The sequence below is a fragment of the Phocoena sinus genome, chromosome 7 (assembly GCF_008692025.1).
Source record: "Phocoena sinus isolate mPhoSin1 chromosome 7, mPhoSin1.pri, whole genome shotgun sequence".
NCBI classification, from domain to species: domain Eukaryota; kingdom Metazoa; phylum Chordata; class Mammalia; order Artiodactyla; family Phocoenidae; genus Phocoena; species Phocoena sinus.
The window spans coordinates 9,643,135-9,670,029 of record NC_045769.1 but is presented as its reverse complement, the minus strand read 5'-3'; the positions used below and the strand labels follow the sequence as shown (position 1 = coordinate 9,670,029).

Here is a 26,895-nt window from a genome sequence, read left to right as displayed (position 1 = left end):
CCTCAGAGAGTCTTGGGGAATTTCAGAATTTTTTTGGGGGGGTGGGGGAAGAAAAAAGGCATTTAAAAGGATAGATCGGAACTATTCAGGAAGGCTTATGAAAGTAAAACAATATGACGTAGACAAGAAAGAACTGGTTTCATAAACATAAAGGCAACTAAATGATCCTGATTTCCCTGAAACCGGCTCTGGACGGTGGAGTTTCATCTTCGGTACGAGCAACGGAACACTTAGGACAGGGGTCCCCCTACTGGCAGAACTCAGAGCTGCCTCAGATGCCACACCCTTCTCCCTACAGGGATTTCCCTGTGCCCGGAGTTCACTGCCCAGCCTGGCTTTTCCTACCAGAAGATTTCAAGGCAGGGGACAGGGAATGCAGAGGCAGTGGAACAAACATTTTCAGGGACTCCGTTGTTTAGAAAGGAAGGTGGGCAAAAATGACCCTGTGTAAGTGAAGAGTGGGTCTCCAGTGCCCACTGCCCTCTTAAAATGGAGCGATGCAGCACACTGGTTAACCAGGACGAGGGCCATGTGTCCCCCTGTCTTCTGAAGTCCCTGAAGGCTAGAGAGCAAATGTCCGTTTCAGTGCATGAGGGGTAGGATGGGCAGTGCCAGTTAATATCAACAGAGAGGACGGGCGGTGGGAGCTGTCAGAAAGGTGCGGGGGGGGGGGGGGGGGGGGGCGGGGGGGGCGGGGGAACAGTGCTCCAGGCAGCGTGACTCGCCAGCAAAGCAGAGCACCTGGCGCCCTGCCGGGGGCTGTCATCACTGCTTCCCTTTGCCTCCTCTCCATCCCCACCAGTGACAACCAGCCGTGTGTAATTTGAAGGAGCTTAAATTTAAAACACTCGTCTCACCTTCTTGTTTTTAAAGAGACAATTGTAATGTTTGGGTCTTAAATTTGGGGTAAATTATGCATACGAATTTAACTAATGGTCCACTAAAATCAGAAGAAGCCAAAGAATTTGGGGAGCAAAAGTCATTTGAGAAGAGAAGGGTCTGGCTCTAGATCTTAGCTAAGGCACCTGGGTTTCTTATCTCCCACCTAACTCATCCAATCCAGCCTCCCTGGAATCTTCTCCTCTGAAATCGCTCCCTCTAGTTTTTGAGTGACAGAGGCCACATCTACACATGGAACCATTCATGATTCTCAATGGACTGACCAGTTATGGACCAGTTATGTGAACAGACACCACCCAGCAGACAGTCACAAACATAATCATTTTTAACTGGGCGTTTATTCTTACTTGACTGAAGTGTTCTGTGGCACTTCGAAGGACACCAGACGGCCACCCGCAGAGCTGTTAGAACTGGCGTTCCCACAGGCAATATCTGGAATCACCTGGAGGAACAAAGAACAACAGAGAAGACAAGTTATGGGGGTTAATCATGCTGCAAGATAACATTAGGAAGCAAAATTCCATGAGCTGCCTCCACTCCATTCCTTTGGGTGATGCTGGGGACGGCCACTTGAGAGGCCAAGTGAAATATTATAAACTCTAACCAAAATGAAAGCTTTGCCATTTGAGTTTCTGAAAGGCAAAAGCTTTGCTGAGAGGCATCTACACATTCCCGGGATGACTACAGCCGCTAATAGGATGTTGTGCGGAAGGGCGGAAGATCTGCTCCCCTCTCTCTTTCATCCTGCAGGCAGTCACGGGCCTCTGTTCTCTGCTCAGTCTGGGGGTAATGAGGGACTAAATGCTTAGAGAACAAGGAGGTGGCCTTAAAGGACTAGCTTCCATGCCACGGGCAGAAATCTCAATGACTAGGAGAATGAGCTTTCCAGAGAGCAACAGACACGTCTGGTCTGAATGACCGTGCTCTGTGCAGCGGTGTACGTAGGAGCACATGCTAAGGCCAGGTAGCTGGGAGCTGCCCTTTTTTCCCCCTGTGGACCAGACCTTCATTTTTAGGTAACGTGTTCCGGAAAGTATTATGCTGATGTGTGCAAAAAAAGGAGCTCAAGGGGCGAAACCATGCTCATCAGGAAGCATGTTGCTAACACTTGAGCTGTGTCCTGTGAGGTGCCTCCGACCTGTTTATTCATTCATTCCTCATGCTGTGATCGCTGTGCTCATCCCAAGAATCAAAACAAAAGGGTATTAAAAGTGTTCGCCATCGCTGAATTAACTGAGAACACAGAAATTCTCAGCACTTTCACCCCACTCCCAACATGTCGAATTTATTGTCCAGAAATATATTCACGTGTTCCCCTGGCACGTTTAACCTGCTTCTTGAACAGCCTATGAAATAACCACATGACACGAATGTGAGGCAATTCGTTTTTACATTTACCAGCTGTAGGATAGCATGCCTTTGAATGACTAGGTTGAAACGGTTGGCTGGGGAGAAATTTTCTTTAAAGGACACTTCCTTGATAAACATGGGACCAAATCTAATTCACATTCAAGAAGTGAGTCATCCAGCAAAGAGATATTAAAATCCTAACTTCAGAACATCCATTACAAATCTGAAATCAGAACAAGTTCACAGTTTTTTAGGTAGGATAAAAACACTGCCCTGGGGTCTTCACAAATTGTGTGGCAATGAAAAAAAAATGTGGGTCAACTGGTTAAAATCACCCAGAAACATCAAACAAGAAATGCTGCCTCACCTCTTTTATAACAATGATCGAAATTTCTAGACATATTCTTTGGCTCTAAAAATGCTACACAAAGATCTATATAGGTTTTTTTTTTCATTTAAGCTACAAAACCTGTAATAATATACAACCACAGGTCTATATGCAAGTCCTATAAAGGACAAGATATGGAGTGGAATGACACTTTATCAATGTTACCGCAAACTCAGGTTTTGTATCTGTTCTTCTATTCTTCTAGCTAGCAAACTTATACTTTATGTCATCTTTTAAAGGTCTGCTGGAAAATCCTCAGAATGGGACTTTTGATGAGCTTGAAAATCCAATAAGCCAAACCCAGACTGGACAAGATTCAATGAACAGAATTTGCTGTTGCCAAAATGAACAAAATTTGGAAATCTCATTCTCGAATGCACTGCCAAAATATTTTTAAAAATCAGTGATGACATTTTTTTTTTCTAAACCCCACTGAAGTGCTGCAACTTACCACCGATAGAACCTAAACAATAACAGACAACCAAAAACTGGAGCATAAAATTCCATGAAGGAAAATTAGGTCAATAATGGAGGGTCTGTAATATGTTCATTTATAATATTCTTCATTGAGCTGCCTGTCCCCAAATCTAAGATTATCTCACAGAAATGTATGTGGTTATCATTCCAGAAAATAATTTCATTCATTTGCTTCTCTTGCTTACTCGTTTTAGGCTCACAAAACAATCATAACCGAAACGTCCCATTTACGCAACCAAGAGAGATTTCCTACACACAAAGGCAGAAAGGAAAAACAGTTAGGCATATCTTTTGTTCAATATGTAACTTCAAGGTCTTGCATTTTTATTGCTGATATCAGAAACACTGGAATTATTTTAACTGTACTGGTTTCTTCCATAAAAGCACATGCACTAAAATGTTCTCACCTCCACTTGATCCCATTTCATTTCTACAACTTTCTGCCCAGTTTTTGGCTGCCACGTTGGCAGGGTGATGGTGGCCTGAGAGCGGGGCAGGATTATGTCAGGCTCCTGGGTGGTGGGGACAGGCTGAAGCTGTCTGGGTGCCATGGACTCCGTCCAGCCAGAGACGGGGACACTGGGAAGTGCCTGTTCACAGACTGGACCTTCATAGCCTTCATTGCAAATGCAGAGGTAGCCGTCGCTGCTGTTGCTACTGCTGCAGTTGCCATGGTGACACGGGTTGCTGGCGCAAGGATCCGCAACAAGCTGAAACGAGACCATAAATGGGTCAATTATTCCCTCATGAGGAAAGTGGCACCGTCTCTGGGAAATGAGCTCCGTGGCTCAGAGCTGCTGCTCTAACAGAAACGCAGCTCCTGTGGAATGTGCATTTTTAACTACTTGTGCTGTCTGGGGCAGGGGAGCCTCCCAAGGTCATCCCAACATTAACCCTTCCATAGATAACAGGCGTCCAACAAGGAAGTATGTAGTTAGTGGGGAAGAGCCTCCCCCACCCCAAGGCCCTAAATAACGTTGATTTCAGGAACACTTATTTAGAGGAATTTTCTAAGGCAAAAATAGTTAAAACTGAGGCTCCTTAGGAATATACCAACTTTGATATTTCTAGCTGTCAGTCAACTGTTTACTAGGGATCTAAATTGAAATCTCCTCCTTCACATCCTGGACCATTCATTGCAAGGTTCCCTCATGAGAAATGACTGCCTAGTTTATCCCCCCTACAGATGCACTTACCTACGTCTTCCAATTTCCGACCTGATGAACAATTCTCTTTAAGGTGATGTTATTTAATTAAAAGCTTCCAAAAGGATCAGCTTGCGTGACAATTGCATGCTAGAAGGGAGCATGGTGGTGACTTATATTAAGCAGAGTTCTATGAGAGTTTCTACCTGATTATTTTGGAAGGTGATTACAGAGAAATGTTACCCTGCTGGATGTGGAAGATAAAATTTCAGTTGCGTATCTGTAAATTGTGCTCATGTTCTAAGGAAAGTGTTTATCGCTGAGTCCTTTGCTGACCTCTGACTTGCCATTTGTTATTACCTGGAGATGCTACAAAAACAATGTGAAATGAAGCAGCGTAACAATGCTTCTCTCCAGACAGCCCAAGGGTTCAGGCATGTTCACAGAGCTTATTCAGTTATCATTTGCTTCTGTGATAACAGAAAATTAGACCCTGGTTTCTCAGGGCTGGTAATAGAATTGAGTGAATAATAGACAACAGAGAAATGGGACCTTCAGTTTCTCTTGTTGAAATGAGTTAATACTTAAACACACATGGATAGCATTCTGCCTGGAAAAACAGCTACTCGTTCTGCTAATGATCCGTGTCACACAATTTCCAGCAAACTCCTTTAGGAAGATTAAGGGATTTGGGATTGAATAAAATGAAGCTCCAAAAATACCACATTGTTAATTCTATACTATCACTTGGCAAAACCTTCACAAAATCTCGGATAGGAGTAGATGGATTGGTATCTGAAGAAAATATTTCAAGCGAAAATAATTTAAAATATTTACAATCTTTATCAACTCAAAGTAAAATCCAAACTCCTTCCACGGCAGACAAAGCCCTCCCTGATCTGGCCCCTTCCTATCCCTGAGGTCCTCTCTTCCCACACTTTATCCTCTTCCCTTACATTCAACCCCCTTCCCCTTCTTTATGTCCCTGCACTATGCCAAGGTCATTCCCACCCCAGGGCCTTTGCACCTGCTGGGTCCTCTGCCTGGAATGCGTTTCTCTCAGACTTTGCATGGCTCTCTACCTCATTTCACAAAGTTCTCTACTCAAATGTCATCTCCTCCGAGAAGCCTTCCCTCACCGTGAAATCTAAAATAAATCCCTTTTTAGTTTCCCAAAGACACGTGAGCCCCGTCAGTGCATGGACTTATCTGCCATGTTCCACAGCTCTATTCCCAGCATGTTGAGGAACACAGAAAACATGGTAGAGTTTCTTTAAAACAGCAATGGAAAAATAAAGACAGATAGATCAATCAACATCTGAAAAGCAATGTGTGATGAGGGACAGACTGAACGGCTCCTTTTGTCCTGATACTGTTCCCATGCTTTGGATTTATTTCTAGGAAGGCTTTGTGGAATGGGTATCACCTCAAGAAGGAGGAAAAATTTAATCAGCTAGGATAAAGGAGACATATAAACCAGGTTTCTGATATCAGCTCATCTGACGGTTGACCTAGTCACAAATTAAGACCTTTAACACATGCCTAAAAACAACGAAATACATTTAAGTCATTTTTAAAAATTGGAGAGATCATTACAAAAATCAATTCTGAAAGTGCAGACCTCCGTGGTGCAGCTTAGGGAATGACAAGGCAAAGACCACCAATCTGATGGCCAAAGATGCCCCAGGGCTTCTGTCCCATCGCCACAGCCTACTGCTGGAGACTGCCAGTCTCAGAGGCCATCAAGGTGAGTCACTGTGTGAAGTCCGTCCCTTCGTGGGCAGTGTCGGGGTGGGTGCTGGTGGAGACAGCTGGGTGGGAAGGGCAGGCCCCCAGGGCAAGGCCCAATTCACCAGGCCCAGGAGTCAGCTCCAGCAAGTGAGGGAATAAACAGCCAAAAGAAAAATAGGCTGAGGATAAACAATACCATCTAAGTGCTGCTGTCTAGGCTTGACAGATGAGAGGAAAGCAGGAAGAGCATGGGATTCAATAAGGAATGACTAATGTCAAAGGCCAGGAGAAACGCTCTGGGTAGAGAAAAGAAGACAGAAGCTAAAAATTAAACTGTCAGTTGTATAGATTTCTAAAGAGACTCAAAACAGGGAATGATGCGATGGTGCACACACATACACACATGTACACACACATGCACTGAATACAAAGCAGGGCGTTAAATGCACTGCGAGATCATTGATCTCTTCTTTAAAATAATCATGTCATATTCATGCTACTTCCTTGGGTTTTCGCCTAGTTGCTTCACTAACAATGACAATTACCTTCCTTTCTATCCTCTAACACTTCAGACTAGTCTCATTAAAAAAAAACAATCTTTTCAGTTGCCTAACAGCAAATACAAGATAAAATGCAATCATTAATCTTTAAGCAAAATCTTGGCATCATAAATATTTATTGTAAGTCCTGTTTTTCTGTACACAGCTTATTGAGTTGTTTTTTTAAGTCTGTATGTGTATTTTATCTCACAGGGAAGAAGTCCTGTTACAGAGGTCACTACTGCCCTTGAATCCCATTACATTTGAACTATAAGCAGAAAATAAGCAAACTGCCAAAATGAATAATGAGGCAAAATATCGTAATTAATAGACCTGACTTTGGGGATGCTCAAAATTCAAGGTGATACCTTCTTGGCTATAATTTCTAGCTTCTAGTGATGGGGGGTGGGGAAGGGATGAAGACTTTGTAATATCAGCAGAAAGAGCAAAGAGAAAGCCTATGTGTTAATGGTTTTCTGCTTACAGTAACCAACAAGCTCACTTATTAAATGCTGTATATTCATTGCATCAGATTAATTCATCTATTTAAACCAAATTTTTTCACATCATAGAGCTAAGCTAAAACTATTCTTTTCACATTTTATTTTCAACTTTTCACCTATGCCAAATAATTTATACTACAATCAAGAGCACTTATGGGGGTGCATAGAGGGTGAGGTCAGAGCAAAGGTGCCTGCCAGCCCTGGGACTCATGATTTGAAGGCAGTCTCATGTGACACTTTAGCCGTGACCTGTTTTCCTTCCCTAAACTGAGTGCTGCCCATGTTTTTGGCAATTCCAGTGCCCTCTGCAGCATACAAACAGAAGGATGAAAAGGTCAAACTTAAAACAGGTATAAAAGAGGCACACTGGGCTTCCCTGGTGGCGCAGTGGTTGAGAGTCCGCTTGCGATGGGGGGGACGCGGGTTCGTGCCCGGTCCGGGAAGATCCCACATGGCGCGGAGTGGCTGGGCCCGTGGGCCATGGCCGCTGAGCCTGCGCGTCCGGAGCCTGTGCTCCGCAATGGGAGAGGCCACAACAGTGAGAGGCCCGCGTACCGCAAAAAAAAAAAAAAGAGGCCTACTTACAGGGTCGTTAGGATATAATACGTCAAAGCTACCAGGGTCGCTGCAAAGTGCCGCACGTGAACACCTTCGTCTGCCTTACCTGGTGATGGTGAGGCCGGGGAGAAACATAACCACCTCCTGGTGATCCCTCCATGCTAGTTTAGACACTTGGTGGACTTTGTTCCAACTTCTCCTGTACTTTTACAGAAAACTCAACATGGCTGATCAGTAATTCAAGTGCCATTTAACCGGCACATATGATGTGCCAGGTAGGATGCCTAGAAGAGGGGTCAGGAGGATAAAGAAAGCCCAGTCCCAGCCCTCAGAGAACTCTCAGTCCAACAAAAGGGTAAGACACATGAACCTGGACGTGCCCTGAGCCGTCTAACTGTCAACTGATACCCTGCATGTATGCGTGTCAACCATTACAATCGTGCGTTTGATTGAGTTAAACTTCTTAACACCGAAAAAGAGAATGGGCTTGATGATTGCAGCTATGAAATGAGCAGCTTACGAGCAGGTCTCAGAAACCATCTCTTAGGTGGCAGTGGCAGCTCTCACAAAAGAAGCAGCAGAAAAGAATTTTCTAGGCAAAAGTAGAGGCAGGTGAGAAGCCAGCATCCTGGTGACAGCCCTGGTGTGCACGTGGCTGAGCGGCTTGGGCGAGTTACTTGCCTGCACTGGATACACATTCCTCGCACATCCAGGGGCTGGGGTGGAACATGTCAAGTTCTGCTCCAGCTCTGCGGTTTAGGTTCCTATTGACATGACTGTTTTCAGAGGGTCCAGAGGAGCACAGAGCAAACCTGGGGTCACCTCCCTCCCTCATTTATTCCCACGTTCAGTGGGCAGAGTCATACAAGCAATGGGAAGAGTGTCTGAGGAAACAGATGCAAAGAAGCCCAGGAGGAGAGCCTACAAACGCTGATGGAACACGCCACTTGGCCCAGGCCACGCAGGTCACCTGCGGGGAGGGAGGGACACGGTGGCCTCAGGGCACTGAAAGAGGAGTGTAGACACAGAAGGGAAATAACTGAGGGGGAGTTTGTGTGTGGCTAAGAAATAAGTAGAATGGGCCGGAGTTTTAGTAAACTGTCTGAGCAGCAGAATTAATTAAGGAACTTTTTTTTTTTTTTTTTTTTGCGGTATGCAGGCCTCTCACTGTCATGGCCTCTCCCGTTGCGGAGCACAGGCTCCGGACGCGCAGGCTCAGCGGCCACGGCTCACGGGCCCAGCCGCTCCGCGGCATGTGGGATCTTCCCAGACCGGGGCACGAACCCGCGTCCCCTGCATCGGCAGGCGGACTCTCAACCACTGCACCACCAGGGAAGCCCTAAGGAACTTTTAATACAGATTTTGATACAGATATTAGTATTATAGGAAGAAGAGGTGACTTATTAAGTAAGGAACAAAAACAAAAGCCTGAAAGCAGGATTTTTCAACTTGTACACTACCCTTTGGGCTGGGTATTCTTTGGTGTAGGGGTCGCCCTGTACACTGTAGGATGTTGAACAGCATCCCTCATCTCCACTTACTGGATGCCAAGAGAACCCTCCCACCAACAATGGCAGCTGTGACAACCAAAAACGTCTCCAGACATTGCCAGTGTCCCCTGGGGACAAGCCACCCCCAGCTGAGAACCACTGTCTCAAAGGAACAGACTGAAGCATTTTATTCCATCAAAAGGTTTTGAAAATCCATAAGACTCCATAAATAAAGTCAAAAGGCAACAATATGGTGGAGGAAAATATGTACCACCTATTACAAAAGACTAAGTCCTTTACAATATAGATTCCTAGACATCAATAGAAGAGAAACACCTCGGTAAAAAGGACAAAGAAACTGGCAATATGCAGAATGATTTGTACAGAATCATGCCATTTTTATACTACTTTTAAACACAATGTTACATATTCACTTGTATGTGTATAAGTACAAATACAAATTTTTTAAAGTAGAATGGACCATCATTTTAGTAATTTGTCTGAGCAGCAGAATCCTTTAAGGAACATTTTAAAATACAGATTCCCGGGCTTCCCTGGTGGTGCAGTTGTTGAGAGTCCACCTGCCAATGCAGGCGACGTGGGTTCGTGCCCCGGTCCGGGAAGATCCCACATACCGTGGAGGGAAGATCCCACATGCCGCGGAGCGGCTGGGCCTGTGAGCCATGGCCTCTAAGCCTGCGTGTCCGGAGCCTGTGCTCCGCAATGGGAGAGGCCACAACACTGAAAGGCCCGCGTACCGCAAAAAAAAAAAAAAAAAAAAAAAAAACAGATTCCCCAGCCCCAAGCTGCTAATCAAAAACTCTGAAGGTGTGGCACTATCAAAGGAATAACTTATCTGGATAATTCACGATGAAGAAAGACCACAATAAAGGGTCATACTCCACCTCCCCTGCACTGGAAGAAATGTGGAAATTCTCCCCCTCCCCTCCCACCCAACTGAACTATATGGAGGTGAATGATGGACAGTCCACTGCAGAGGCTAAACAGAGAACAGGTGGAACCCTGGAGGAGGGTGGGTGGGGAGGAACCACCCACCCCAGGGGCCTTGAGATAGCAGGAGAGTGTCTGCATCTGCCAACTGGGGGAGAGGGACCAGGACAAAGAAGCCCCCAGAACTTGGAGTTTGGGGTTTCTGGAAAAATGATAATAATCAATTGCTCATGAAGCACTGGGATACAGCAGAGAAAGCCTGGGCTTCTACTCCCATTTGAGGGTGATCTTGGACCAGGCAAGGAAGGTTTCCGGGGCTCAAGCTCCTCAGTTGTTAAAGGAAGGGATGGGACCAGAGAACCCTAATGCCCTTTCAGTTCTTCCTATCATGTTTCTTGTCCAAAACAGGAACTACACTGGTTAGAAATGTCATCTTCATGCTTAAAGACAAATGCACACTGTTGGGGTCCAACTGTCACAGTATTTTTGTCTTAAAAAGGAATTTTTCCCACTTTCTTCAATAAAGATCTCAACTATATTGCAACACCAACTGCTTACCCACTAGGAGTAAAAATGTGCGAAAAAAAAAAAATCACTACGGTGCTTATGCCAGTAGTAGTCTTGGCCAAGAAATGCATCCCATGAATTTTTTTTTTTCCCAAATCCAAATAATAAAAGTGCTCATTCACTTTACTGAAACAAGAACTATGTATCTTAGTGAAATACACTAAATAAGCTTAATTCCCACGTGTTTTGGTATTTCTTTACTTCTGTATTAGGGACTCTAAATTACTTGAAAAATTATTCCAGGACTAATCTGGGCAGTCCACTTTTCCCTTCAATTCTGAGTCACTTTCTTGAAATCAGCCTGTCCTGGTTTTTGCATGTGGGTTGAGTCACATCTGAAAGTAGGCTAAAAGGAAATTACAAGCAGAATTCAAACTTTTGACATGAAATGAATCCATTAAAAATAAACCACTGCTTGTCCAGTTATTTTCCAACTTTTCCATGGTATCTCTTTAAAACCTGATACTTTTAGGGCTTCCCTGGTGGCCCAGTGGTTGAGAGTCCGCCTGCCGATGCAGGGGACACGGGTTCGTGCCCCGGTCCGGGAGGATCCGACATGCCGCAGAGCGGCTGGGCCCATGAGCCATGGCTGCTGAGCCTGTACGTCCGGAGCCTGTGCTCCGCAACGGGAGAGGCCACAACAGTGAGAGGCCCACGTACCTCAAAAAAAAAACCCTGATAGTTTTAGAAATTATCTTGAAATTGCACTCCCTTTGCTGTAGTCCAGCTAACACACACAGTCAATACTCATACTGATGAAGCTTTAATCCCTGCTCGTTGCAGATATATCAAAATTAAATAACTGTTCTTCAGAAACTTGGCAAACCCTTTGTCGCTCGCTCTCCATATTCAACTAAATTCTAAGAGATAACATTCAACTGCATTTACTGGCATGGGCACACCAGCCTCAATGAAATGCTTTTTTTTTTTCTTTTTTCTTTTAATCGTTCAAAAACCAGTTCCTTGAATCAGAAACGTACAGAAAAATTCCAGTGCATATATTCTTGTCCCATCTCTCATCACAGACACTCATACATCCCAGCAAACTTTTTTTACAAAACAACAATGTCATGAATACAGGGAATATGTCAACTTTTACCTCCCTGCCTATTCACGAAAAGAAGCCTGCAGCAAAATGGGAATGAAACTTCCTGTGAAGATCATATGATCATCTCAACTGATGCAAGACAAGCATTTTATTAAATTCAACATCCATTTAAAATGAAGATGTTCAGAAAACTAGGAAGAGAAGAGAACTTCTTTATTCTGACAAAGAGTATCTACAGAAAAACCTTCAGAATGTAATACTTATCGGTGAAATGTTGAAAAAGTTCTCTCTGAAACTGAGAACAAAGGAAGGATTTTGCTATCACCACTTCCACTGAACACTGCACTAAAGGTCCTAGCCAGTGCAAGGAGGCAAGAGTAAAAAGAAGTTACAAGGATTGAATAGGAACAAAATTGTCATGATTCACAGACTATGTGATGAGGCATGCAGATAAGTTAGAATATGGAACTTCAGCAGGTTTGCTAGATGCAAGGTCAAAAGGTTTTTTAAAAAAGAAAAAGAACAATTGCATCTCCATGTAGCAGAAACAAAAAATAAAATCTTTTGAAAGGTGTTGTTTACAATATTTTAAAAATCCCTAGGAATAAATCAAACTAAAGAAGTGCATGGCCTCAACAAAGAGCAATAAAATAGTATTGAAAGAAATTAAAGAAGACATACACAAATGGAAGGAGAGTCTAGTTAGAGATTAGAACGCTTATTTTTTACGAAGAAGATTCAGATTTTCCCCAGTGACCTACAGATTCAATGCAACTACAACGAAAATCACAACAGTGTTTTTTGTTCTTGTGTGAAATGTCCCCAAGTAGCCCAGACACTCCTAAATAAGACGAACAATGTGGGAAGGCTTGCTCTATAAAAAATAAGGAACTTTAAAGCTGCAGTAATTAGGACAATGGAATAAAATGTCAAGAAATAGAATAACCATATATGGACAATTCATTTCTGGAATAGAGTAGTGTGATAAATATAGTCTTTTCAATAAATCGATAACCATATGGGGAAAAAAATTAAGCTTGACTCCCCCCCCACACACCAGACACAAAGATCAAATTGCAAATTGCAGTTGAAACTAATATAAATCAATTATACTTCAATATTATTTTTTTAATTTAAAAATAAGTTTCTAAAATATTTCTAAATAAATAAATGCATACAATGGAATAGATAGATAGAGAGATGGCAAGTGGATTGTAGGTCTAAGAATGAAAGCCTACAGGGCGCTATGAAAAACAAAGAGTGGGGCAGTGAACTCACTAAAGGACTCCAGGAGGTCTTTCTGTGTGAAGTTAAGTGTCAAGGCTTAAAGATGAGCTACCCAAGGAAAGAAGAGCAGGAAAGGGGGCTCCTGCCAGGAAGAACAACTGCAAAGGCCCTGAGACATAAAATGGGTGGTATAAGAGGAGAACTACAAATAGTTGTATTTAACTGGAGAACATGCGAAGTGTCTGCCAGCGAGTTTTAAAAGGAGGGCTGCTGAAAACAATGAAGACCAGTGGGTAGTATATTGGACTTAGGCTCTGAAGGCAAATCCATAATGAATTTTAAGGAGAGCTGTGACAGATGAAGCACTTTAGAAAACTCCCTCTAGCAAGAATGGGATGATGCATTTGAGGGGGTCAATCTGGAGACACAAGAGTGTGGGAAGAAGCCACTGCCATCAGAGGGGTGAGGAGGGCTGCAGGCCATGCGTAGGGCTGGGTCAGCATAGACGGAAACGTGAAGGTGGGCTGGAGAGTCGGTAGGGCTGGAGACTAACTGATTAGGTATGGGGGTAAGACAGGAAAGGGACTGTGCGTGGGAACTCCTGGGATTCTGGCCTGAACAAGCAGGTGAAGGGTAAGGTCACTCACTGAAACGTGGGATTCAGAAAGAAGAGAAGTTTTGAAAGGAGCAGGAAGTCATGGTTTTGGTTTGGGGAAGGAAGGTATTTGGGTGCCTAAGGGACACTGAGCCAGGGATGCCCTTAAGAGACTGTCAGTACAGATCTGGTGCTGGGGGGGAAGGAATGAGCCAGTTACCAGCATGTTGCAGGTGGGAGAGGGGTGGCACTGCATACACACAAAATCACTGAGGGTGAGGCCTCACAGAGGCTGGGAAGGGTGGGCTGGAAGAGGCAGGAAACCATTCTCACAGAGGGGAAAAAGGAGTTACAGGCAAGAGTTAAAATGTGTTGAGGGCCCACAGGACCAGGTCCCTTATATGTCTCAACTCATTTGCTCTTAACAATCCAATGAAATAGGTAGCATCCTCACTTTATCCTGGGAGCTAAGGCTCAGAAAAGTTAAGCAGCTGGTCCAAAGTCACACACAGTAGGTGTCAGAGCTGAGAGGTGAACCGAAGACTGAGTGATTCCAAATTGTAACCTCTTCCCATATTCCAAAGTGTCTTATTTTACCTCGTTAAGTCAAGGAGTGGGTTTGCGAAGGAGAGTGGGGCTAACAGCCAGAGGCCACTAGAGGAAGATAACTCAATTACTGCAAAGGGGACCCTGGGTTTGGCACTGACAAGGGCAGTTTGGGTAGCCAGAGGGGTCAGAGGCCACCTTCCAGTGGGTCAGGAAGAGGAGGGCAGGACACACAGGACACAGAGGAATAGAGGGGACCCTGGCTCCAGTCAGCTGTGAAGGGCTTCAGGCTAAAAAGACCCCAAACTCAGCTTATCAGACCTTTGAAAGAACACGAAGTGAGTGCCCTCAGCTCAGAGAGAGAGAAGACGCCCGCCCAGAGGCCCTGGTTCATGGTTCTGTTCAAGGATCCAATTCTGCATACACAGAATGCGAGATGCCTGAAGGCATGCCCAGGAGCATGGAGCCTGTACAAATACGCCGCCCTAGAGGGGGTCTGGGCAGGGTGAAGAGCTGGGAAAGGTCAGAGTTTCTTCTGCACTCATTCAAACAGCCCCAGGAAAACTTGTAGGCGCAAGTGTCTGCTGGATGAACAGCTGACCAAGTTTCAGGGATGTGCAAAAGAGCAAAGTCTGAGCCCCAAGAATACAGACAAATGGGGCTGCTCTACCCAGATAAAGTCAGAGAGAGCAGAGTACAGCGTGTAACACACCCACAGCAATGAGAGCCAAGGTGAGGGGTCTCAGGGATTCGACCCAGACAAGCCACACTGGCCGTGAGAGAAGACATAGGGGGAGGTGGCTTCTGTCCTGAGAAGAGCTAGTTCATTAAAGTCTGGGGTGGAATCGTCCACACATGTGCGGGATTACACCTTTCTGGGTGACGTTTCCCACCAAACGAAAGAAGCGTATTTTGTTTACGTCTTTTTTTTCCCCTAGGAAATGTCTTTGTCATCTGCCAACTCTGTAACCTGTGTCACAACCTGAGACACACATCCTCAGTGTCACCTGAGATGGACAGGTAGCTGCCCTCGGCAGGAGGCCCTGGTAAAGATCACACCATCAAGAGCAGTGTCAACTGTACCCCTAATTTTTTGCCTTTTCCATCTTTTTTATTGAAGTGAGTTGATTTACAACATTATATGAGTTTCAGGAACTGCATCCCTATTTTGAGAGTTTCCTGCACCCAGAGTTCCCGTTCCTGAAATATCCCTGAAGCTTCTGGCAAAGATGATGACACCAGCTTGCCTTTGCCCAAAAGTAACCTCAAGGTTCCTTCCTGACGTTTCTCCCAGATGGTGGAGCAGCAGGAGGATTCCACGGAGACCCTCCAGCAACAGAAGCCACACGAGGCCACAGGAGCCAGGGAAGAGGCCCAAATACAGTAGCCTCTGTGTTATTCTAATGGGTTTGGTTGCCATCCTGGAAGCTTTGGGAAGCCAGTGAAATACATCATACCAGCGTGGGGACTGGAGTCAGTCTCCCACTTTCAAAAGAACCTTTTACGCTTCTTAGGGGCCCCAAAGGTCCCAAATATTAAAATGTGTTGATTTCTTCATTACTTAAAATAGTTGTAAATGACAAATGCTACCCTACTTCTGTAGGGTAGCAGGGAGCTGCAAAACCAGGAACGCAGTAGGCACTCAATAACTATTTATTGTCTGAAACAGAGAGGGTATTGCTTTCTTTTAGACCATTCTTCACTCGGAGCCCATACCTGCTAGGCTTGATAGCCCGGATCCTTAAGAAAAGTTGGGGGAAAATTCTAGGATACTGTGAAACCAGGGCACAAAACCTTATTTGGTGGGCTTCCCCGGTGGCGCAGTGGTTGAGAGTCCGCCTGCCGATGCAGGGGACACGGGTTCGTGCTCCGGTCCGGGAAGATCCCACATGCCGCGGAGCGGCTGGGCCCATGAGCCATGGCTGCTGAGCCTGCGCGTCTGGAGCCTGGGCTCCGCAATGGGAGAGGCCACAACAGTGAGAGGCCCGCGTAACGCAAAAAAAAAAAAAAAAAACCTTATTTGGGAAAGGCTTTTGCTCTAAGCTGTCAAGTGTTCTGTATGCTTGTGTACCTGCCTGGCCTCTTGACCACTTTGATGTGTGCTTTTCTCTCTGGAGGCACAAAAATTCTCTTTGCCCTCTTTTCAGTTTTCCTAAACTTAAGTGGAAACAGCTGCTCTAATTTTAATAGCCATCTGCTTTGGAGATGGGGACAAGAATCAGTGGCCCTGCGGATAAATCTCAAGTCTTCCTCTTGTCCAACTTCATGTGCCTGGAGGTAAGCCTTCTAGAACCAGCAAGCTTCATGTAGGGATCTTCACTAAGAAGAAAAGCTAGAAAGAACAAAAAAAAATGAAATTCAAACCATCAAAAGAGCAGGGCCTGGATACCCATTAGCAATTGTTTTTAAATCCACAAAAGCCAAAGACCCCCAAAGAGCATGCATACTCATATTAGTCATCTCGGGGCACAGTTGCAAAGAAGCTCTCTGATTGGCTAACATCTACTAAAAGGCCAAGTGTTTTTCCAAGAGGAAGCTGAGAGGACCTTTAACGTTATGAAAGACAAAAGAAGCTAAAGAAAAACTAATAAAGGAATAGAACAGGGCTGAGAGTGGAAGAGGTCATCCATGAAAGCCCTGCCAACTAGAAACAGCCATGGGTTGTGAAGCACAGAAAAGAGGAAGGTCACAGAGACTGGAGTGTCTGCAGCCTGGGAGTTAGGGCAGGGAGGGGAGGCACAAGGATAGAAAACCACCACCACCTTAACTGTGCAGCCCTACGGACGGGGGAATGCTTTACCGGGAAGCAGAAGAGAGAACATTCAAAGTGTCTTCAATGCATTGTCTTTAAGACACAGAGCGGTTTCCTCGACCATGACGAGCTAAACCTTAAACCAGCAGAGAGCTGGCGCCTGTATAATTATGTCTACAGTGGTACAGCAGAGGCACTGTGGCCCTGAAGGCACTCAATACTGATAATACAAATGATCTCTTTAAATACCCAAATATTTAGCGTTTCCAATTTAGGCATGAAATTAGAAGAGTAGAAAACCACACTGGAAAAACAGTCAGTAAGACATAACCATGTAGAATTAAGGGTTTTTCAGCAAACTAATTTTTGAGCACAGAGCATCCTTTGAATTGTTTTAGTATGCTGATGAAACCAATCACATTTAATAATGCTTGCCAACTTGGACTATGTGAATTAAGTTACTGCATAAAGATTATAGACACTGCCACTTTTCTTGCATATGTAAATACTACAGGCACACAGAAAATAAAAGCTTAATTGATGGGAAATTTCATTATTCAGGACTTTTATTATAACAGATTGAACTGATGGGCAGACCCTTCTCCAGCTAAAACCATTTAACAATTTTAGTTAACATAGAAAATGCTTTAATTCAAGGGTGAGCTTTAAAAGAGGGTAGGGGAGAAGAGAAATCCTCAAGTTTCTGAAATGAAAAGAGAAGAGGACTCGAAATCAGAGCCATTAGCTCTTCATTAACCACAGGGAATATGGACCTGGAATAATACCTAAGGACTGGGCGGGGGCTGAATTCTATAAATCACACAGGGATGGGAAATGTGGCCTTGAGCCCAAGACAAGTAGGAGAGCTATACCTGAGTCCATACATAAAGCCTCTTAGAGCCACCCTGTCTGTTTATCAAAAGGCAAGTGGTCTGGAGATATATCTACCTGCAGGCCTGGAGAAACCTCTGAAAAACTGGCATAGCTCCAGGGTCTTTGGATGAAAAAAAAGAGTTGCCCTGGGAGTAGTCAAAACCTTCCATATAAATAGCCCATGAAATTAACAACATCCCCTTGATGTGGAAATCCTAAACCAAGAAATGCACATAAAAACTTGACCAGAATCAGCAGTGATGGAGTGACACTTTCACAACACAGAGCAGGTGAGATTCACACACACAAGTGCACACATAAACACTATAATGAGCTCACAAAAAATTACAGACTGCACAAGGAAACACACCACCATCAGCATGTAGAACTGCAGGTAAAGACTCAACAGAACCCTTTCCCCTACTACATCTTAAGATAAAATAAGACGATTACGGTATATCTGAAACATTTTTAGGATTCCCCACTTAATTTCCTTGCTTATTTTAATTGGCCTGATTAATTGTCCTGATACTTTTGATAAGACGGTTTCTACCAAAGAATACTAATGGTTTACATAACTCAGATTTCTGAGGGCTTACACTATGCATCGCACAGTTCCCAGCACTTTCCATGTTTTAACTCATTTCATTTTCACTATAACCCTACCCAGTTAAGTAGAATTATCTGTATGCAATTATATACAGAGAGTATATAAGGCTCAGAGAATGAGTACCCGTCCATGGTCATTAGCTAGCATGTAATAAGAATACTAATCCAGGGAATTTCCTGGTGGTGCTGTGGTTAGAACTCCACGCTTTCACTGCCGTGGGCCCCAGGTTCAATCCCTGGGGAACTAAGACCCTGCAAGTCCCATGGCGCGGACAAAAACAAAAAAAGAATACTAATCCAGACAGAAAGATACAATTCCAACCAAAATCCCATGTTCTTTTTTCTCCTAATTTGTCAAATTGATCCAAAAACTTGAACAGGAGATGAAAGGGGCAAGTATTTCCAAGATAATTTGAAGAAAAATAAAGATATATTTTCCTGACCAGATATAAAAATTTACTAGAAGTCTATAATCATTGTAACAGTATATAGTATTGATACAGGTACAGACAAATAAACAATGTGTCAGAAAAGAGCACAGAGATTTAGCATATAAAGGAACGTGTTATATAACAGGGAAGGCATTAAAAATTAATGCAAAAGGATAAACTAGTAAGTGGTATTTGAATAATTGCTGATCCCTGTAGCTAAAGTAAGTATGTAATCCATGCCATATACACCCAAACACACACAAAAAATGAATTCCAGGGCTTCCCTGGTGGCGCAGTGGTTGAGAGTCCGCCTGCCGATGCAGGGGACACGGGTTCCTGCCCCGGTCCGGGAAGATCCCACATGCCGCAGAGCGGCTGGGCCCATGAGCCATGGCCGCTGAGCCTGCGTGTCCGGAGCCTGTGCTCTGCGACGGGAAAGGCCACAGCGGTGAGAGGCCCGCGTACCGCAAAAAAAAAAAAAAAAAAAAAAAAAAAAAATATATATATATATATATATAAAACCTCAAAACTTTTATATCAGGGGTCAGTAAACTACAGTTCACAGACCAAATCTGGCCTATCACCTGATTTTGTAAATAAAGTTTTACTGGGACACAGTCACACCCATTAGTTTATGTATTGCCTGTGGCTGCTTTCACAGAGTTGAGTAGTTGCAAAAGAAAATTGGCCAGCAAAGCCTAAAATATTTACTTGCTGACTCTCTGAAGAAAAAGTTTGCTGATTCCTGCTCTAGATGAAAATATAGGAGACTATCTTTATGATATCAAAGCTGGAAAGAATCTCTTGAGTAAGACTTATAAAAGATGAATATATTGAACTGCATGAAAATTTAAATGAATGAACTACAGTTACATCTGACAGCCAGAGAAAAAACACAGTAATGAGTGAAAAAAAAAAAACAAATCAAGTTGCAGAAGGATAGATGCAGTATGACTCTCCTATAGACATTTTATATCTATGTTGTAAAAATATAAAAACACAGACAGAAAGCTTATATATCAACTCAGAATAACAGTAGTTTCTGGATAGAGAGGAAGGGAAATGGGGTCAGGGAGTTTGCAGGATACAAAATGAATACACAGAAATCTGGTGCATTTCTATACACTAACAACAAAAGATCAGAAAGAGAAATTAAGGAAACAGTTCCATTCACCTTCGAATCAAAAAGAATAAAATACCTAGGAATAAACCTACCTAAGGAGACAAAATACCTGTACTCCGAAAACTATAAGACATTGATGAAAGAAATCAAAGATGATACAAACAGATGGAAAGACATACTACCATGTTCTTGGATTGGAAGAATCCATATTATCAAAATGACTATACTACCCAAGGCAATCCACAGATTCAATGCAATCCCTGTCAAATTACCAACGGCATTTTTCATAGAAGCAGAACAAAAAAAATGTTAATTTGTATGGAAACACAAAAGGCCCCGAATAGCCAAAGCAATCAGTTTTTTTTCTTTCTTTCTTTCTTTTTTTTTGGCCGCACCGTGAGGCATGTGAGAACTTAGTTCTCCAACCAGGGATTGAACCCGTGCCCTCTGCAGTGGAAGCGCAGAGTCTTAACCACTGGACAGCCAGGGAAGTCTGCCAAAGCAATCTTGAGAAATAAAAATGGAGCTGGAGGAATCACGCTCCCTGACTTCAGACTGTACTACAAAGCTATAGTAATCAATCATATCCAAACTTTACTGAATTCATTGATGAGCTCTATTAGTTTTCTCGTAGCACTTTTAGGATTTTCTATGTATAGTATCATGTCATCTGCAAGCAGATTGGGGCTCGGGGTGGTGGGCTTTATATCTGGCTATTTTATAAAAAAATTAAAAATCTGAAGCAAATATGACAGAATGATGTCTGCTGAATCTCGGTAGTAGATGCTAATTATATTATTCTCTGTGCTTTTCTGTGTGTTTGAAATATTTCATAATAAAGATTCAGTTTAATCTGTGATCTTCATCATTAACAAATACTTACTGAGCACCTTCTGTGTGCCAGGCATTGCTCTAGCCCAGAGCTCAGAACACTTTGGCCCACAGGCCAAATCCAGCCCACCATCTATACCTATCCAGCCTGTAAAGTAAGAATGATTTTTACATTTTTTAAAGGTTGGAAAAAATCCAAAGAAAGTGACTATTTCACATCATGTGGAAAATCATATGAGATTCAAAATTCAGCGTCCATCAATAAAGTTTTACTGGAACACAAAACTTATTATTGGCTGCTTATACCCTTCATCAGCAGAGTTGCCTAGCTGCCACAGACACCATGTGACTGACAAAGCCAAAAATATCCACTACCCAGCCCTTTGCAGAAACAGTTTGCTGATCCCTGCACTAGACCCTGGGAACAGCCAGAGCCTCTGCTCCCATGGTGCTGGCAGAGGGACACAGATGATAAACACTGTAGACAAATCAACACTGTCACACATCACTGCTCATATGTATCACCTAAAAGACAAAGACAATTTTCTTACATGGATTATACAATCCACTTTTTACAGCTTTAATTTCAAAATAAAAAAAGGCTAAATGATTATAGAGCTCCCCCAATGAGACAGAAGTAATGCCTGGAAATATTTTTACTATCTCCTTCCCAAGAATTATATTACTGGTTCAACCCATCAGCTAGAAATATTCAGAATACGAAACTTTATCACATCCGAAATCTCCTGAGAGAAAGCAATCCACCTTGCAAAAACTACAATAGGAATTAAAATAACTGTGTAGTTGTAGAGATGATTCTTTTAATGTTGTTTGTGTTTCCAGTTCTGTTCAGAGTTAAAATAGTAAAAATGACCCGGTGCCATTTGCTTTGATGATGAAAAGTTCTCAGACTTTGGAATGAGCCACACCCAATAAACCTAAGCACAGGTCCGCAAACAAACATGAAGGATGTGTGCCCTTTATCAATGAAGAGTGTGAATGGTACAGAAAAGGCAGTGTTTATGGTCCACTGTGTCATGCTGCAGAGTTTGATAAGAAACACTCAAAATAGCTTCAAAGTCAGTGAACGCTGAAGAAAACAGTGGTTTCCTGAAGAGCATTCAGTTCACTTAGAAGAATATTATTCAGAAAGATACCTGTTCTCCCTTCATGACTGAGATCCACGTTCAGAAGGACAGTTCCATCCAGAGGGGCATATGCAGCTGCTGCTCCTGAGGATGGCCCAGGGTCCTAGAGATCACCATCCATGGATTTCCACTGCTCCGTCTGGCCATGCACAGAGGGCATCATTTCCTTGATCACCCATAACATACTGGAAGACCATTCAGAAGGACCGGGTTCCAGACTGGGGTCCTTTCATGAGACTCGTGCACCCTGGGCAACTCCAAGCCATTTCCACACCTGTCTAATGGCAATAGCAATGCATACGCTGTGTACATCCACAGTTCCCAAAACGGGTGACAAAGCATTGTGGGCCACTGCAATGAAGGCATAGCAACACCCAGGATTATGTAGATTTTTTTCTAATTTTCAAAGGGAACACAGGATACACAACACCTGCCAGATGTCGGGAACACCCAGATAGAGGTAGTACATGGTTCCAACATTACATCCCACCACATTTTTTAAAATTTATTTTATTGAAGTATAGTTGATTTACAGTGTTGTGTTAACTTCTGCTGTACAGCAAAGTGATTCAGTTATACATATATATATATATATATACATTCTTTTTCATATTCTTTTGCATGATAGTTTATCACAGGATATTGAATATAGTTCCCTGTGCCATACAGTAGGACCTTGTTGTTTATCTATTCTATGTATAATAGTTTGCACCTTCTAATCCCAAACTCCCAATTCATTCCTCCCCCACACTCCCTCCCACTTGGCAACCACTAGTCTCTTCTCTGTGTCTGTGAGTCTGTTTCTGTTTAGTAGATAAGTTCATTTGTGTCATATTTTAGATTCCACGTATAAGTGATATCATATGATATTTCTCTTTCTCTTTCTGACGTACTTCACTTAGTATGGTAATCTCTAGGTCTATCCATGTTGCTGCAAATGGCATTATTTCATTTTTTATGGCTGAGTAATATTCCACTGTATATATGTACCACATCTTCTTTATCCATTCGTCTGTTGATGGACGTTTAGGTTGTTTCCATGTCTTGCCTACTGCAAACAGTGCTGCTATGAACACAGGGGTGCATGTATCTTTTTGAGTTATAGTTTTATCCAGATATATGCCCAGGGCTGGAGATCCCACTACATTTCTTTTGATGACATCAGATCTTGCCAAAGCTGGGTTTGCAGCAATTGCTGTGATAAGAAAGCAAACACCCCATGAAAGTCAACATGAACAGGAAATGAGGATGGCGGTGGTCGATTTGAGGAGCTGTGAGTACCCAGTAGGCACACGTCCCCCATTAGTATATAACCGTGGTTATTTAAGAACGAGATAAAAGTTGTGATTTTTTTTCTTTCAATGTAGGTGCTTTATTTTTTCAGTTACAACGTTGTTAGGGGCAGAGTTGCTGAGACCTAATTCTACTGACAAAGATCCTCTCCTTGACCGAACTCTCCTTAAGCTCCCTTGAATTTTTCAACTAGGTTTTGACTTTTGAACTTCTGTGTTTGTTTCTACATTCCACAATTTTAGCAAGGATCCTGTGAGGTCAGTTTAGCCAGAATCTCTCCTTGCCCTTGATGTTTCCTCTTAGTAATCTTCCATCCACTGACCCCTACCTGCTCTCTGCTATAAATTCCCACTTGCGCGGGCTGTATTCACAACTGAGCCCAGTTCTATGCTGAGGTTCCTTTTCCTCTATCGCAATTGTCCTGAATAAAATCTGTTTTTGCCACTTTACCTACTTCCAGCTCTGATTTTTCTTTAACATCATTTTGGAAATGGAGCATTATCTATTTCTTTTGGCCTAAGGTTCTGTAAAAAGTTTACTGTGATGCTAAGACCACCATAAACCAAGAAAGTTTGGGACCCTCTGGCTTATTATATCAGAGAGTTTGTTGTGAGGTAATACATAGAAGTTCTGCATCACACACATCACTCCGTAAATGACTTCCATAAAAAGTGAATTCCCTAAGTTCTGCCACTTAGAACTGTAGAAAGTGCAACAATCCGGATGCTCAGCTGTCTACTAGTCTTCATCTCCTAAGAAAGCCAAAGAGCTGACATTTCAAGAGAACAGTATACAGAGCACAGAGAGAACAAGTTTACTGATCAATGATTGAAATCAGCGGGTTGACAATGCATGCGATTGACGCTGCTCTGAGAGATCCCATAACCACCTCGAGAGGCAGGCAGGCAGGCAAAAAGGTTTCATCTTCACTTCAGCGAGAAAAAATACAAGGTCCTGTGAGGTCACATGAGTTCACAGGGTCCCTAACTGCAGCTTTAAGAAAGGATGAAATCTTGCCTTTTGCAACGATACGGATGGACCTTGAGAGCGTTATGAAAAGTGAAATAAGACAGAGAAAGACAAATACCATACGATCTCACTTATATGTAGAATATTTTTGAAAAAAAGAAGCCCACAGATCCACAAAACAGACTGGTGGTTGCCAATGGTGGGGGGCAGGGGCAAAATGGGTGAAGGGGATCAAAATGTACAAACTTCCAGTTACAAAATAAATAGGTCCTGGGGATGATGAGCATACATCATAGTACTATACTGCATCTCTGAAACTTGCTAAGAGAGTAAATCTTAAAAGTTCTCATCACAAGAAGAAACATTTTCGTAGCTATGTATGGTGACGGATGTTAACTAGACCTTGTGGTGATCACCTTGCAATGTATACAAATATCAAATCTTTATGTCGTATACCTCAAACTAATATGTCAATTATACCTCAGTAAAAAGACAAATTAATTTTTTTAATGACCCAGAGAGCGATATACTGTAAAGGAAGAGCTGTGTGGTAGGACCAGCTACTGCCAGCAAGGGTGCCTCAGGTCAGGGAGAGGAGGGTTCTCGGTGCAACGTGTCAGCAGATTCCGGACCGAGGATGTGCTGGCTGCCCACGAGGGGTGTCCGCTGAGACAGCGCCAGCTCCAGCAAGCTAGCTAGCTGTGGGTCCGGCACTGACTGGAACAATTGGAGACTCACCCTCCTTTGCACTTGGCAAGAATGGACTGAAGATGGGGGTGGGGTGCAGCATCAACGCGCTCAGCTCAGCTTCTGTTTTGAGCAACATTAGGGCACGGCGAGTTCCAAACCACTTATGTTTGGTCCTCTGTGCTAACCTCTAGATCCTGTGAATAAGTCTATGAATTGATTTTATTATCGCGTCTATTCACATACGGAGGGAGAACTGGGGGAGTTACTGTGAAATCTTAAAGTGGCAGCACCCCCAGCTACGTTCCTATGTATTAGAAAGCAAGAACCTAGTCCAACGTACAAAATTATTTTGACCAGAATATGTGTTTGCATATTTAAGACAAAGTACAGGGGACTTGCTATAAAATAAAACAGTGGCTCAGCTCTATCTAAAATTCAATCGCATTTGTGTCCTCATTACAACGTTTGCATCGCAACATGTCTGACGTGAGGTCCAGGTATCAGTCACTTTATTGTCTCCAACTCTGCAGGGAAGATTTCTGGCAAACAAAGCTTTACTAAAAGATCTAATTTTGATGACTGTAATATAGGTTAATAGCCAGTTCATTCAATAAATAATTGCTTCCCCAAACAGAAGTTTTGCTGGTAAAGGGAAGAAATAAAATCCAAACAGCATTACCAATAATACAGTAGCATTTTTAGTAGTTTGGCAATCAGTGCATACTACTGTAAAAAGCATAACAAAGCGTTCAAATATATGAGTGCAAAAGAGGCAGATACCTGGATTATAGTCACAGCACCCTCAACTTACGAGACATGACCCATCAGTATACTGTGTAGAAAATAAAAGTGATGATAGAAATTCTCATATACTGAGTGAATGTTCTGTAGCGGTGCTGTAAGTGTGAAAAACATGATTTCTAAATGTCGAAATAATACTGTTAGGCAAGTGTTATCAACTCCATTTTACAGGTGAGAAATCTGAGATGCAAGAGAAGTGAACGCACACCACAAACATAATACATGGCATAAGTTTTTACTACATACCTCCCCCCCCCCAAAAAAAAACATAAGAGCTGCTAAGTTGTCTGGATTTTTTCTTTTACTCATTCACCTTTCAGGAAGGACAGCTGGAGCCAGGTGGATCTCAGCATACCTTGGGAAACAAATGACTATACCTACTATTAAGTCAGAAAATCATTCATCTTTATTTCGGCCACTCTTCAGAACTGCTGAGCCTTAAATTCCTAATTATACACACTAATGAAGGCCTTTATGGCACAGACAAAGAAAGTGAGGAGTAAAGCAAAAGTAATTTTATGTCTGGCCACCCAAAAAGTTTGCGTTTTATACTTGAAAGTGAGTATCTGGGAATTTGAGATACGTCAGAAAAAAAATATGAAACACAGTTAGATGGAATGTTCGAGTTTTCTCCAACCTGCCCAGCCTCACCAGAGTCCATTACCGCTGGGAGCAAGTGAGACCAGCTCGACGCTCATTCTACCCTCAGCTTTATCTCTGCCCTGCTTCCTAACCTCTTCCTAGACCCTCCTACGGGGCATTTCATTGGCAGAATCACAATATCTTGGGGCAAGAGGTAGGTCTGTGGATCCAAAAGACTTTCTTGCCGTTTTTCTGGGCTAGACCAGGGTTATCTCTAAGTTAAAGGACCAGGCAAAGAACAGAGCTAAGAGCCTGGCCTCTTGGCCTTGGGTCCCGGCCCCACCTCCTCTACTAAGTGAACAGTGACTTTGAATTACAGTTTCATCATATAAAAAATCAAGGGACCTCGGGGCTTCCCTGGTGGTGCAGTGGTTGAGAATCTGCCTGCCAATGCAGGAGACACAGGTTCGAGCCCTGGTCTGGGAGGATCCCACATGCCGCGGAGCAACTAGGCCCGTGAGCCACAACTACTGAGCCTGTGCGTCTGAAGCCTGTGCTCCACTGCAAGAGAGGCCACAAGAGTGAGAGGGCCGTGCACTGCGATGAAGAGTGGCCCCCGCTTGCCGCAACTGGAGAAAGCCCATGCACAGAAACGAAGACCTAACACAGCCAAAAATAAATTAATTAATTAATAAAAATAAATAAATTTTAAAAAATCAAGGGACCAGTTCCCACTTTCTTCATGTCTGGTTGGGGAAATGAAATGTACAGGATAACA

General features: G+C 43.2%; 1 protein-coding gene across 1 annotated transcript in view; it reads right to left on the bottom strand.

The window, feature by feature from the left end:
* Window positions 1–26,895, bottom strand: part of DNER (delta/notch like EGF repeat containing) — a 324,602-nt gene that overhangs the window by 190,870 nt on the left and 106,837 nt on the right. The window contains exons 4-5 of the mRNA XM_032637757.1: window positions 3,523–3,825; window positions 1,248–1,342 (exon numbers count right to left, since the gene is read on the bottom strand). Coding sequence (XP_032493648.1) covers window positions 1,248–1,342; window positions 3,523–3,825 — 398 coding nt within the window. The remainder of the gene's footprint in view (window positions 1–1,247; window positions 1,343–3,522; window positions 3,826–26,895) is intronic.